The sequence below is a fragment of the Pseudophryne corroboree genome, chromosome 4 (genome assembly GCF_028390025.1).
Source record: "Pseudophryne corroboree isolate aPseCor3 chromosome 4, aPseCor3.hap2, whole genome shotgun sequence".
Taxonomy (NCBI): Eukaryota; Metazoa; Chordata; class Amphibia; order Anura; family Myobatrachidae; genus Pseudophryne; species Pseudophryne corroboree.
In genome coordinates this window covers 683,031,085-683,046,334 of record NC_086447.1, presented here as the reverse complement: position 1 = coordinate 683,046,334, position 15,250 = coordinate 683,031,085, and the positions used below count along the sequence as shown (strand labels likewise).

At 42.1% G+C, this 15,250-nt stretch overlaps 1 protein-coding gene across 2 annotated transcripts in view; it reads left to right on the top strand.

The window, feature by feature from the left end:
- Positions 1-15,250, top strand: part of CCDC170 (coiled-coil domain containing 170) — a 242,599-nt gene that overhangs the window by 208,310 nt on the left and 19,039 nt on the right. For both annotated transcript variants that reach the window (XM_063917874.1, XM_063917873.1), the window contains one exon: positions 13,235-13,471. In XM_063917874.1, the coding sequence (XP_063773944.1) occupies positions 13,235-13,471 (237 nt within the window). The remainder of the gene's footprint in view (positions 1-13,234; positions 13,472-15,250) is intronic.

Below are 15,250 nucleotides of genomic sequence, written 5' to 3'. Positions count from 1 at the left end.
TACTCCACTGGTAACATTTTCCTCCTGTGAATGCACTCCATTTACTACAACTCTCTGTTTTCTATCTTGCAACCAAGATCTTATCCATACAACAATCTAAGTATCCAATCCCAAACTCGAAAGTTTGGGAATGGATACTGAGATTGTTGAAGGGATAAAATCTAGGTTGCAGGATAGAAAACAGAGGGTTGTAGTAAATGGAGTGCATTCACAGGAGGAAAATGTTACTAATGGAGTACCCGTGGGATCTGTACTTGGACCAGTGCTTTTTAATATCTTTATTGGTGACACTGCAAATGGCATTAAAAGGAAGGTACGTCTTTTTGCAGATGACACAAAGGTATGTCTACCTTATGGGTGTCGACCATTGTCACTTCAACCTTTTGACCCCTCAACCTTTTGAACTGTGTTTCTTTTACATGTTGACCTTTTGACTTGGTCGACCTTTTGACCCTGTCGACCTAATGCATGTCTACCATTTGTGGTAGACATATTGACTCTAGACCTTTTTAGTGTAGATCTATAATCTGGATACCCATTCTGTGGAGGTGTTGCAGCCTAAAATGTTACTCTTCATATACTGTATGCATAATATACATATAATACATAAAACAACTACTATGTATAATATCTACATCTTACAGTATAACAAAAACAGGTTTATGCTTGTGAGCAGTGGTCTGTTACCTCCTTCACTTCCCTTTCCTTCAAGACTGGCACTTTCCGGCAGAGCCACATTAGACCTAATGGGGTTGCCCTCCCCACCTCCTTTGTAGTATACTATAGGATTAATTTTTTTGTGGTAGGTGGGGAGTGGACAGTACAGCCTTATATTACAAGTATATTCAGGACCGGTGCAAATTCTTCTGCACCCTAGGCAGAAAGCTTCAGCCTAGCGATAAAGTATATTATTAACAAAATCACAACATTTTGTGACTTTGCTCAAAATACACTTTCACTTTAAAAGTCCTTGAGGGCCATTGATTCTTTATGTATATACACTAGCCAGCATGTTAGGAATTGTGTAGGACACTGAGGATTCTTTTTCCCTCATGATTGGCATGGTTCCTATTGCAGGCGGCAGCAGCATTACAGCAACACTGTGAGTGCAAACATGTAGTCAGGTGCTGCTTTCTGCTTGAGGTGGTGCATCAGGATTTGAGGAGTGATCATGAGTCACCCCCTGGGAGTCATAGTTACATTCGCCTCCTATGTGACTTAGCATGACTTGATGTCACACGTGTTGGCACAGAGGAAGCACTGAGTTTACTATGTGGTACAGCCTGATAGTGGCGGCTGCAACTGATTAGACGCACAGCAGCAGCCAGCGCAGTGTAAAAGTAGGAGGTCGCATACAGAGACATCCTTCAGTTTTTTGCTATATGAATTCAGTGGTACCCTCCAGGGGCAGGCACCCCTAGGCAGCCGCCTAAAGCTGCCTAATGGTAGAGCCAGCCCTGACTGTAGGGATGGAGCAGTTACGGTACCTATCAAACAGATAAATACCCTTTTGTGCTTCCTAGCACCAAAAACGTGGAAGCTATGCGCCACCACTGTACATCCTATAACATTATGTCCCTCCTGTTTTAAAATAAAAAAAGTAGAAAAAGAGAAAAACACTGTAAAGGTGTAAAAATGATTGTTGAAAACTGTAGGGATCAGAAACATGTCTTTCTTAATCATTTGACTATTCACATCATGTCCCTCTTGATTTAAAATACAGTAAAAAATAACGCCCAAAAGAGATGTCTTCAATTGCTGGACATTAAAACATATTATCACGCCATATTTTTTAACAGAGTTCTTTAATAGACCAGAAATAGGGACATAAAGCAGTGGGTTGCAATAGAAGGCTGCTACAGGAAACAACACCCTGAAATAGTACCGTGGCTGCCCTCTCTTCTCAAGTTCTCTCCACCCCATCCTAAGATATCCCCCACGCTCTCGCTTTGGAAAGCCTTAAGATGTCTCCTTTTTATTTCATCAGTCTTTAGCCCTCTCACCTCTTTTTTGGCTAACTCTAGGTTCCCACCAGGTATCAATCACTCTCACTTTTACAGTTGAACCTCTGTGGGTCTCTTTAGAGTCAATTAGCTTATAAAAGATACAGGTATTAAACAATTCAGAGATTCAAGAAAATTGGGATATCCCACATTCTGATTTTGGTTCCTACAAATTCGCCATTTTCTAAGTTCAACAAATAGGACAGCCCTTGCCAAGAGGGATCTTACCTCTTTCAAGAAACTCTGCATCTCGCCCCAACCTCCCTCCCACAAAGTATCTGTTCTCTACCAGTTACTATTGGTTAACCAGACTACCCCTATTCTGACCTATGCTAAGGCCTGGGAAAAAGACTAGGCCTTTCCTTATTTGACCGGGATTGGAAGTGTTTTTCTTAAGGCCTACTCTAGCTCTATTTGTATTACTATAAAAGAGTCACAGTACAAGATCTTGATGAGATGGTACAGACACCCCTCTTTGCTTCATGCTATGTATCTCTCCACCCCGGTTCCTGTTGGAGATTAACAGATTTCTGGACTAATGTTATTGCCACCTTGCAGCAAATTTTAGGTACTGAAGTACCTAAAGACACCGTGTTTTGGTTTCTCAGCCACTCTTCGAAACCTGTGCATAAATATTTAAAAAATCTTGGTAATGCAGCACGTGCAGTTATCCCAGTATTGTGGACCTCTCCCAAACCTCCCACACTCAATGAATGGTTCCATAAGATTGATTATTTTATGTCAATGTAGGACATCTCGGTCACTTTAACAAACAAACCTTCTGATTTTGCTAGCACCAGATTCCCTTGGTTGTAATAGAAGTCTTCAGCTGACTAAATGACTTACATGACCGTGATCCCACAAGACACGGGATCTGAGTTCCTAAGACCTTTGATTCAATCCATGCTTCTCCCTTATATTAATGGACCTCAGACTTTTTTTTATTTACTCCAAGGTGGCGGATCCCTTTTCCATTTTCTACCATTTCCGTCTCCTTCCCTTTCTACTTCCTGTCTTGTATTGCTTCTTTTTTCTCTTCTTAGTTACTGTTATTCTTTATAAGATTAATAAAGAATTCTAAGTTACTGTTATGGGTGAGTACCCGGAACTCAGGGGAGTATGCGACAACTGGAAGTTCCAGCACTCACAGGTAAAGCTGCAGCTAGAATTGATGTCTGCAGCAACTCGTGCTCTACCCTTGACTCCGTTACCCCTCTTAGTGGTCGGATGGTGCCTGCGGTGGTAGTGTTCTTCTGCCCACGGCAGCCGTGTTTGAATGGGCGAATTAGGTCCACCAAAACTCCGATGCCCCCGGTCTTATTAAGTGACAAGGCACCACCCGAGACTGCGAGTAAGGGGGAACCTCACTAACCCTGCAACACCAATGCACGAGTGATAATGAGAACAACTATGATCTTAGATGTTATAAGCAAATAAACAGTGAGAGCAACAATGCTCAGGGATGTCAAATATATAAATATAACTCCACAAAAACCTGAACACCGGCTGGCAAGATCTGGTCAAGAATCGATCAGTCAAAGTCTCCAGGTCAAAGCACACAACACAGGCAGGATCTCCAACGAGCTGACAGGTTCACACAGAAGTAAGAACTATCACCAGCGTCTTTGGAGTGAATAGGGAGAGAATATAAATGGTACTGCACCAGTCACAGAAGAAACTCCGTAATTGCAAATATCGTGCAGCTGTCCTGCTGCACGTCCTTGTACACAGCTGGGTACTTAGTTACCCAGCAACGGAGAATGCCGTCTGCCTCCGGCCTGGGTAATTGCAGATGAAATGCAACAGGATTGATTTTCTTGATGATTTGAATGGTCCAATGTAACATGGTCCCAATTTTTGAGATTTCTGGCGGAGCTTGATGTTTCGGGCAAATAACCATACCGTGTCTCCTACTTTAAAAGAACAAGGTTTCCGAAATCTGTCAGCAAATCTTAGACCGGACTGCCGCATCCTCCAAGGCTTGATGTACTTTCCTCCAAATCCGCTTGACACGGGAGAAAAAGAAGAAGAACTAGGCAGTCGTGATGGAGTGAAAATATTGAATTTAGGATGAATACTGGAAACACAGAAGAAAGGAGACGTAAGTTGAAGCATGTTCAGAATTATTATATGCAAACTCAGCAAAGGGTAGATAGTCAACCCAATCATACTGGCATTTAGAAATATAACATCATAGATATTGCTCCAAAGATTGATTAACCCCGTTCTGTCTGGCCATTGGACTGTGGGTGATATCCTGATGAGAGACTGATATCGATTCCTAGTTCCGCACAGAAAGATCTCCAGAAACGGGCAATTAATTGAGAGCCTCTATCCAAGACAATGTCTTGTAGTAGGCCATGAATACGGAATATGTGCTGAACGAATAAAGAAGCAAGATCCTTTGCATTAAGCAATTTAGACAGAGGAATGAAATAAGCCATTTTACTGAAACGGTCAACCACCACCCAGATGACTGAACATTTGGAAGATCTTGGTAAATCTACAATAAAATCCATAGCTTGGAGGGTACAGACAGAGAAAGTAATTGTCCAGAAGGAAGAACACGAGGAGACTTGTTTTTGGCACAGACATGACAGGCCCTAACAAACTCTTGAACGTCTGCCTTAATAGTTGGCCACCATACAGAGCGTGAGAGAAGATGTAAAGTCTTATTAACCCTGGATGTCCTGAAGTCTTGTTGTCATGGAACTCAGATAACACAGCTGATCTGAGTTTCTCTGGAACAAACAGGAGCCCTGAAGGAGTCTCAGATGGGGCCTGCATCTGTGCTGACTGGACTTGAGAGACAAGATTCATGGTTAGGCCAGCAAGGATACACCCTGGGGAAAGTATCGGCTCCAGACGCTTAGAGACTTCATGACAAGACAGAAAACTTCGGGATAAAGCGTCAGCTTTGATGTTTTTATAGCCGGGCCTATAGGTAAAAATGAAATTGATCCTGGCAAAAAACAGTGCCCATCTGGCTTGTCAAGAATGTAATCTTTTAGCAGATTCAAGGTAGACTAAATTTTTGTGGTCTGTGAAAACAGTTATTGTATGCCTTGCTCCCTCCAGCCAGTGTCTCCATTCTTCCAAAGCATATTTGACTGCTAGAAGCTCTCAATTCCCTACGCCATAGTTGACTTCAGCAGGAGAAAATTTTAGAGAGAAAAAGGCACAGGGATGGAGCTTATGATTGAGTGGATCCTCTTGCAAAAGGATAGCTCCAACGCCTACTTCGGAGGCATCCACTTCTACAATGAAAGGTAGATTTGGATCGGGATGCCGAAGAACAGGAGCAGAGATAAATGCTTTTTGAGTTCCACAAAAGCCTTTACCGCCTGTGGTGGCCAATGAGCAGGATCTGCACCTTTATTGGTCAGGCTCACAATTGGAGCAACAATTGAGGAAAAAGAATCAATGAATCTTCTGTACTATTTTGTAAAACCAAGGAAACGTTGAGTAGCTTTTAGATTGGAAGAACGGACCCATTCCACAATTGCCTGAAGTTTCTTAGGATCTATAGAAAATCCCTTGGAGGCGATGATGTATCCTAGGAAGGCCACCTTCTCAACCTCAAATTTACATTTTTCCAATTGTGCATTCAGATGATTCTCCCTAAAGTTTGGTAAGGGCCGCTTTTACTTGAGCTCGATGTTCTTTAAGTGAGGCAGAGTAGATCAGAATATCATCGAGATAGACGACCACAAATCTTCCAAGGAAATCCCGAAGAATATCATTTATGAGATCCTGGAAGATGGCAGGAGCATTGGAGAGTCCAAAAGGCATAACCAAGTACTCATAGTGACCCGAATGAGTATTGAATGCGGTCTTCCATTCATCTCCCTGCCGGATCCAAATGAGATTATATGTCCCTCGTAAATCGATCTTGGAAAATATTGTAGCACTTCTGAGCTGATCAAATAAGACAGTGATCAGGGGTAATGGGTATGAATTTTTGATTGTAATCTTACTCAGTCCCCTGTAGTCAATACATGGCCATAAAGAGCCGTCCTTTTTACAGACAAAGAAAAACCATCTCCTACTAGTGATTTAGAAGGCCTGATGAAGCCTTTTCCAAACTCTCCCGGATATATTCCTCCATAGCTTTCGTCTCAGGCAAAGACAGAGCGTAAAGGCGGCCCTTGGGGAGTCCAGCTTCAGGTATGAGATTGATTGCACAATCATAAGGATGGTGAGGAGGCAGAGGTTCAGCTTGTTGTTTGGAAAAAACATCCATAAAAGATATGTTCTGGGTTGGCAACCCTTCATGGAGAGGAAGTGCTGAGTGAATCGGCATGGTCAGGCATTTAATTGCACATTCCATGCATCAAGAAACCAGATCTTCAGTACTCCAGTTGAATACTGGATTATGAATCTTAAGCCAAGGCAGGCCCAGAACAATTGGAGTTAGGGGACAATGTACCAGAAAAAAAGATAACTCTTCACAATGGAACATTCCGACAAAAAACTAGAGGACTGGAGTCCGGGTACTAACCCGACTGTTTTGGAGAGGACTACAATCCAATCCACAAACGGAAATTGGTGAGCAAAGAGTTTCCATAGGAATTCCTCTGGCAAGAGCAAATTCCAAGTCCATAAAATTTCCGGCAGCCCCTTGAATCAACAAAAGCAGTAACCTTACTAGGACCAGAAGGGGTTGTTATCCTAATGGGTAACAACAACAAATTATTTGGGGAGATTGAACAGGGACCCAAAAAGACTCTCCCAAAATTTCTCGGGTCTGTTTTCAGCTTTCTGTGGGCAAATGTTCGCCAGATGTCCCTTGGTCCCACAATAGAGACACAGTCCAAGAGTGCGACGTCTCGCCTTCTCTTGAGGTGTTAAACGGAAAGCCACGATTTGCATGGGTTCCTCCATATCCCCTACAACCTCTTGCACCATCCAAAGAGACGTAGGGAAGGGGACCTCGTTCTCCATTCTTCATTCCCGAATTCACCTATCTACTTTGATGGCTAACTTCATTAGTGTATCCAGGGTGGCCGGAGAAGGATATTGGACGAGAAAATCCTTGATTTGTTCTGTCAATCCTAACCGGAACTGACTCCGGAGTGCTGGGTCATTCCAGCCACAATCATTGGCCCATCGGCAAAATTCTGTACAATACACCTCGGCAGAATTTCTCCCTTGTTTAAGAGAATGAAGATGGGCCTCTGCGTACTTTCCCGGAAGTTCACAAACTGTTTATGGTCTCCAGAAAACCTATCTGGGAGGTTTAGATTGGGCTCCCTGGGAGCGGATAATGAGACAGTCTTGGTCTTACGAGTTTCCTCCTGAGTGTCCACTCGAAGAGTAAGATCCCGTAGCTGCTGGGTCAAACCCTGGATCTGGCCCACCAGAATCTGAGACGGATTTTGTGTTGGTTCCATCCGGAGTCAAACGAACCACAGAGCTAAGTTTTTTTGTCTGGTGATATTGTTATGGGGTAGTACCTGGAACTCAGGGGAGTATGCGACAACTGGAAGTTCCAGTACTCACAGGTAAAACTGCAGCTAGAATTGATGTCTGCAGCAATTCGTGCTCTACCCCTGACTCCATTACCCCTCTTAGTGGTCAGATGGTGCCTGCGGTGCTAGTGTTCTTCTGCCCACGGCAGGCGCGTTTGAATAAGCGAATTAGGTCCGCCCAAACTCCGATGCCCCTCCTCTTATTAAGTGACAAGGCACCACCCGAAACTGCGAGAAGGGGAAACCTAATTAACCCCGCAACACCAATGCACGAGTGATAATGAGAACAACAATGGTCTCAGATGTTATAAGCAAATAAACAGTGAGTGCAACAATGCTCAGGGATGTTAAAGATATAACTATAAACAAAGAACTGTTAGCGTGGATACTCCACGAAAACCTGAACACCGGCTGGCAAGATCTGGTCAAGAATCTATCAGTCAAAGTCTCCAGGTCACAGCACAACACAGACAGGATCTCCAACGAGCTGACAGGTTCACACAGAAGTAAGAACTATCACCAGCGTCTTTGGAGTGAATAGGGAGAGAATATAAATGGTACTGCACCAGTCACAGAAGAAACTCTGTAATTGCAAATATCGTGCAGCTGTCCTGCTGCACGTCCTTGTACACAGCTGGGTACTTAGTTACCCAGCAACGGGGAATGCCGTCTGCCTCCGGCGTCCCTGTTGCTAGGGATCTGGCGGCTCACAGCGCCCGGCGTCTGCCTGTTGCTAGGCGCCAGGCGGGGATCAGGAGACTTTGTGCCCACCATCTTCCTGTTGCTAGGCACCGGGCGGGGACCAGAAAACCTTGCGCCTGGCGTCCGCCTGTTGCTAGGCACCGGGCGGGGTCAGTGGGAGGTGCGGCCTCCCGGCTCCACGGTAATGGCCGGGACACGCACCTCCCGACGCTAACAGTTACTATCTGAACTACCTGGTTTTGCCTGGGTTCAAGTTATTAAGTTATCAATGAGTTGGATGTAACTTTCTACATTAAAAATAATTAGCAGCTTAGCAGCTCACCAACACACCAATGAGGTGGCTGCCCAGTGTGGTTTTTTTTTGGGGTGTTGCCAATAGCCCTTATCCCCAGCTTTTCTTTCTGTTCATTTTTTTTAATCACAAAAAAAAAATCACTTAATATGCTTTTATTAAGTGATTAATAGAGAAATAGTAATAGAGAAAGAAACACTGTAGAGGTGTAAAAATTATTGTTGAAAATTGGAGAGATCAGAAACATGTCTTTCTCAATTACGTGATTGTTTGCCTCATGTCCCTCCTGTTTAAAAAAAAATGCAAAAAAAAGAAACATAAAAGTGTAAAGATTATTTTTGATTATTGGGAGGGTGTGGCCAAGACTGGGGAAACCCTCATGTCAGTCAGATACCTGGCCGGAAAGCCAGCAGGCCAGTCTGGGGCAGGACAAAATCATACACAAAAAATGAGACAGCAGAAGAGAAAATGAATAAAATAAAAATAAAAAAAGGGAGAAAGACCAAGAGGGGACAGACAAAGCACGGCTCAAAGAAGAAGTTGAAGAAGGGTAGAGGGAAGGAATTAAAAAAAAAATAGAGAAAAGCTAACCACACTTTAGTCAAAGGATGCAGTCAAAAAGTACTGTACATCCCTCTTCAACGATCTCGGAAGCAAGAGACCTCCCAGCTCCAGGAACAGAAATACTGTATGAATCACCTAATTTAGAGATTTACCTGTCTCGTCCCTCATTGTCGCCAGTCACGTTGTTTTATATTCTGCCTTCACCTGTAGATTAGTAGCTGTTGGGATTATTGGTTTATCTCTTTCATAGAGACTGACAGAATGTGTTGAAGTCAAAGCACAGTGCGCAGCACACTGGGCAAATAATGTTACTCTTAAGCCATTGAGCCAATCATGGTGCATGGTAAACATAGAGGCAGGATGGCACTGTTACTTTCTCTCCAATCTCAAACTGCGAGAAACAGATGGCACATGTCTCTCCAGCTTCTTCTTCTCCACCAGTGCAACAGTACAGCAGTCCAACAGAGGATGGTCTTCCTGATGGTGCCCTTTCTGAGGTTGGTGTTGCTGAGGTAGGTGTTGCTGAGGTTGGTCTTCATGGGTTTGTCTTCCAGAGGTTGGTCTTCCTGAGGTTGCCCTTGTTGATGGTCTGAGACGTCTTGATCTCAGCCACGTCCCATTGACGTTTTGGATTGGACCCGGTCCAATCAGCTGGGCTTATTCCCTCCGGCTCATTGCAGCTGCTGATGTAGTTCACAGTAAAGAGTAGGTGCACAAAAGTAAAAAAAAAAAAAAAAAATACACACGCAGCACAGATCTGATTGTGCGCTCTGATCCGGTCACTGGTCGCTTACGGGAAGTATTCACTAGGTACAGAGTACAGACTAGTAAATGCCAGTGATATTGCCGTGCGCTAGGGTTTTATATCATGGATAATTGAAATGTGGCATGCGGGCGCCAGTTGGTGATGGCTGTGCATCAGCTCTCTGCCCTACACACCACACCATCACCTTCCCACTGATATTACACAGTGACACGTGGCAAATCAGTGGGAAATTACATGTTAGTTCCGAGGAGTCATTACACCACGTGGTTTGGGGCATTTACTGCAACTATCTCAGTTCTGCTGCTGGACCCAGTGAGCTCAACTGTCATTGCTTCTGCCATCAATTGGTGATCTCTGTGGTGACAGCAAATAGTCACATTATATGGAATATCTCTATCTATCTATCTATCTATCTATCTATCTATCTATCTATCTATCTATCTATCTATCTATCTATCTATCTAAAATATATATATGTGTGTACAGATATATAGATATATATGTACAGATGTGTCCTCACATCTTGCCTGGATACACCATGTAGCGGGAGATGCCTGGTGTGAGTGAGCTGACAGGCCCCATGCAACTCCATTTGCGTCTGGCTTTTTTTTTTTGCCGCAAAAATGCATCTTATTCGCATTGCTCTGTGCATGAGACGCATAAGCCGACTGTTAATTAAATGCAGATTAAAATGATATACGGCATGTTCTGTGTGTGACCGCCCCTATATCTGTATATGTTGATGATGTCGCATGTGTTCCGATGCTGTCTCCACGGACGCAGCACTGGATCACACATGCAGGAGGGGTCTACTTATACCAGATGCCTCCTGCCGCAAGTAACTGGGCACAATAGCATAAACAAATGGTAAATAAACTATGATCCTGAATTGATGTACTCGTAATTGGTAAATAAATCATGATGTATATTACAAAGTCCTGACAACTCCCAACTACCACAAAAAATAAATACTACAGAATTCAATCATCATTATGTAGTAAGTAGTAATATATATGCGTTGGGTATGGGAGTATGGGATGCCGGCACCCAGGATCCCAGCCTCTAGAATGCCGACAGGTGGGCAAGTGCAAAGAAGCCCCTCGCGGGCTCGATTCACTCACTACAGGTTTTAATCCCACTCTATGGGTGTCGTGGACACCAACGAGTGGGAATAGCCCCTGTTAGCCAGGATTCCAGCTGGCGGCAATGTCAGTGGTCGGGATTACGGCATCGGTATCCTGACCACCGGAATCCCGAATGCCGGCAACGTAATTACATCCCATATATATATATATATATATATATATAGAGAGAGAGAGAGCAAGCTTGTTTACAGTAACTGTCTGCACTGTGACCCTCAGTCATTCTGACTCTGTCTCTCCATCCCTCTGCTCGTCATTGCTACTGAGTGCTGGCAGAGGTAGCTGGGCCCTCCGATGCACTGCAATCAGTGGGACTCTTGGAGTGCAGGCCTGCATGACATCACACAGTGGTCGCACAGTGCTTCTCTCTGAATGTTTTGCAGAGGCACAGTAATGGAGCTCAGTGCCAGTATTAATAATATTAATACTGGTCTGAGTCCCGTTACTGCACCTCTGCATAACATTTAACTAGAAGCCAGCCTTTGTTTCGGATCATGGACGGGCCGGATTTTATGGGGCCCAGCTATAGGCCCCTTGAGACCCGTGAGACCCTAGGCCCTGCGCACCGATTATCACGTAGGTACTGTATCTACAAAATAAGTCATAATTATAAAAAAGGGTTTGTCACAATGTTATTATTTTAGGGTTAGTATAAAACAGTCATATTTGTTTTAAATTATAATTTCTATAAAGTACAGATGCATTATAAATAATGTAAATTGTATCTGGGGACTTGTTAAAAAGCAGGTCACAACTTCATTTTGCGTAATAGCTGCAATGGCTACTAAGAGATTACTGTGGATGAGCAGCCACGCTCTTGTTTAGTTGGTTAAGTCATACACAGAGAACACTAGAGGTCAGGATTGCATGCTGCAAATATATTTGGAAAAAAACTCTAGTTTCAATTGACTATGCCTGTAGTCATTTTGTATTCTGGATTAGGAGCATATTGAAAAAAAAATCATTTTAGTAATTAGCACAAGTCCTCAAACATGAAAATTGCCATTTTTTTACGTTTCTTTCTTAACATGTAAGATTCAGGTTTTCTACAGTAACAAAAAAAAAATCATAAATATCTAAAAGAGTGCAACTGATAATTTATCAATAACAGATTGTTGCTTTTGTTATATGGACCAAAAATCTTTAAATGCACTAGTTTATTAAACAGCTCTTTGCAGTTAATTATTTATGCAGTTTTTAATTGGTATGTTTTTTTAGCTTGCTCCACTCTTCTGATTCATATTCAACTTCCTCTATTTGCTCAGCTTACTTACGTGTTTAGATTTGTTTAGCAAAATGAAAATCCAATTGAATCAGAATGCGATTGGATTGTATGGAATTGGATCAAGCATAAAGAAAATATCTGTTGCTTGATTGCAGCTACTGCCTGTGTGTAGAATTGTTCATCAACAGAAAACAATGCTGGTCTCTCAGCTCACTCTATAAATGAATCTAGTGATGAGCGGATTCGGTTTTACTCGGTTTTACTCGGTTCTCAAAACCGAATCTTATTGGCTCACTGATGTCACGTGTTTTGGATAGCCAATAAGATTCGGTTTTGAGAACCGAGTAAAACCGAATCCGCTCTGTGAAAATTTGAACTATGGGATGAGTTCTTTATAGATAGCACTGATATACACTTATGAAGGTGGCATACAGCCTCCTTCTTTATATATATTTACACAGGGGCGCTTTAAGAGAGGAGGGGACCCCTGTGCAGACTCCAGATGGGTCCCCTCCTCTGTACGGCGCAGTAGTCTCTGGCTTTGTGCCGGAGTCTACTGCGCATGTGCAGGTTTCCGGAAACATAGCACCAGAGACCAATTTCACAACCGCACATGTGCGGGGGCCATTTTGGTTGTGATTTTTGCCGCGGGACTCTGCAGAGGTAAGTATTAAACTCTTGGTGCAGTGTGTGCGGTGTGGCCCCCCCCTGGACTTAAGGGTTAGTGTCCACCGCACACATTGCACCCATTATAGAAACGCCAATGTATTTACATTTAAAGAACAGCTACCAAACAGAACACAGTAATAGGAAGAAGCTTACAGACCCAAAATAATGTATTCCTACTGTATATGTTGGGCATACTGTATGTTGTATCATGTGACCATCTAATAGAAAAGCAGCCTTTTATTATTCTTATTTTTATAATTGCACAGCTGTTTTTTTTTAGTTACTTACTTAGATTAAATTAGAAATTAAGTAAACCATTTATGCCATTATTTATTTTTATGCCCCTTTTTTTATAAAGTGCATGATATTATTGCTGTACTGCAATCATCTTTTTTTTCAGATAAAAACAATGGAACAGCACAAAACTATTGAACACCTAAACAAGAATCTGGACCAACTTCAGAAAGTTAAAGGCAAGACTCAGAAGAAATTGCTTTGTGTCAAATCAGAATTAGACTTTACTGAAAAGGAGGCCAAAGAGGACAAAGAGAAAGCTGACAATTTTATAGATGTCATTACCAGTGAGCTGAAGACACTTAAGAAAACCTTAGAAGAGGTTTCGAAGAGGGAAAAGCAGGTAATGTACTTGTATTTATGTATGTATGTATGTATGTATGTATGTATGTATGTATGTATGTATAGCAAAAACTGAACAGCAACAACAAAACAAACTAACAACATTGTACATTGTTTGGTATTATTTCATATGTGAATTATAGCAAATGATCACTGTTACTTATTTGTTTGACAATAGCATTTAACTAAATTGCTTATTAAAACAGTGTCACAATAGTTCTGCTCTTGACAGCAAACTATATTTTTTTGTAACTTATTTGTATCAGCAGAAGAACAACATAGGTCATACAGTCTTATTGGAATACATAGAAAAAGTTAGGAAGGAAAGGGAATTCTAAAGGGCATATAAAAAGTAAAACACAGATAAGTATTATAATAAGGTTAGAACAGACAGTAAAGGTTGTGACCAAGGGTGTATATCAAACAACAATATAGAACGCAACTGCAAGATTCTTGGAGCAACAGCCTGTAGCCAGTAGTACTGCTACAGAGCCGCCCGAAGCATCCCAAGGGGCTATACTTCCTGGTACCAATGACCCTGCCCCTGAATGTGACATCATGATGTCTTGTGGTTAGGTGGCTGGGCCTGCACAGGGCGGCATAGAGTCCTGCTCCAGCCTTGTAAGCAATATTTGGTAAACAGTGAACTTATTTATTGCGTGTTACAGCAGTTTACAAATGCAATCAAATTTTAAATACTCTTAAGAACCCCAATTAATTCAAGGATAGCGCCACCTAAAAGTAGAAAGTCTCTTTTTAAAAAGGCAAAAAATAATTATTTGGGACAATGTCTCTAAGAGGCCAGTGATACTCTCCTCAGCATTGCAGAGGCTGGCCTTTCTTAAAACGAGTTACTGTCTTGTCAGTACCCCACCCCCGCACACAGAAGAGGCATGCTGACAACACTGCTATTTGAAATAGGCAAGTGTCAAAATAAAAATGGAAAATACCATGTGGCAAAGTGCCACATCAAGAAGAAAGCTGGACCCCAGGCGATCAATATTTATTATTGTTTAAATTAGTAAACTCCATTGATTAAAGAATTTTAAGTTTTTGGTAAAGTTATTCTTTAAATTTGACATTTTACCCACAACCAATTTTTTCTGTTTTCTGACTGCGATCAGGTATGTTGGTTGGTAAGTTCTCATTGCTGTTGTCAGTCTTGCAATTGGCCTGATTAACAACTGAAGCTTTTTAACATAGACTCTCATTTTTCTAGTGTTAATCTTTCACCCTGCCATAAAACTACACAGCTGTATAAACCATTAGATAAAGTATTGCCTAAATGACAGTAAATGTCATTTACATGCATGTGAAAATGCAGTCTAGCAGTGCGAATGGGCTTCTTTGATGGCACATATCTAGTTATGCACAAATTTATGTAAACAGGTCATTTGCAGTATCTGCAGGGGTGGAACAGTTTGCACCATCTGAAGTCTGGAGTAATTTGTTAAATCTGGGGTGGACCTATGGGGGGGGGGGGGGGGGGGGAATTTGTGCATTGAATAAAGTTTTTCTACATTCACAAAATTCATTTATGTTTTATATACACCTTCTACACACTGCCTGAAGGCAATTGTATACTATATATATATGTGTACATTGATCCATCAGAAATCAAAGGTTTCACCATATCAGTCACAATAAAAAACAAATCTGTATTTTGTAATATTCCGTATTTCAGAATTCTGCATGTGGGAGACTCAACCTGAAGTCAATATAATTTTTAATATATATCATACAGTAAATCAGTGCCATATTTATAATGGGTGCAGTGTGT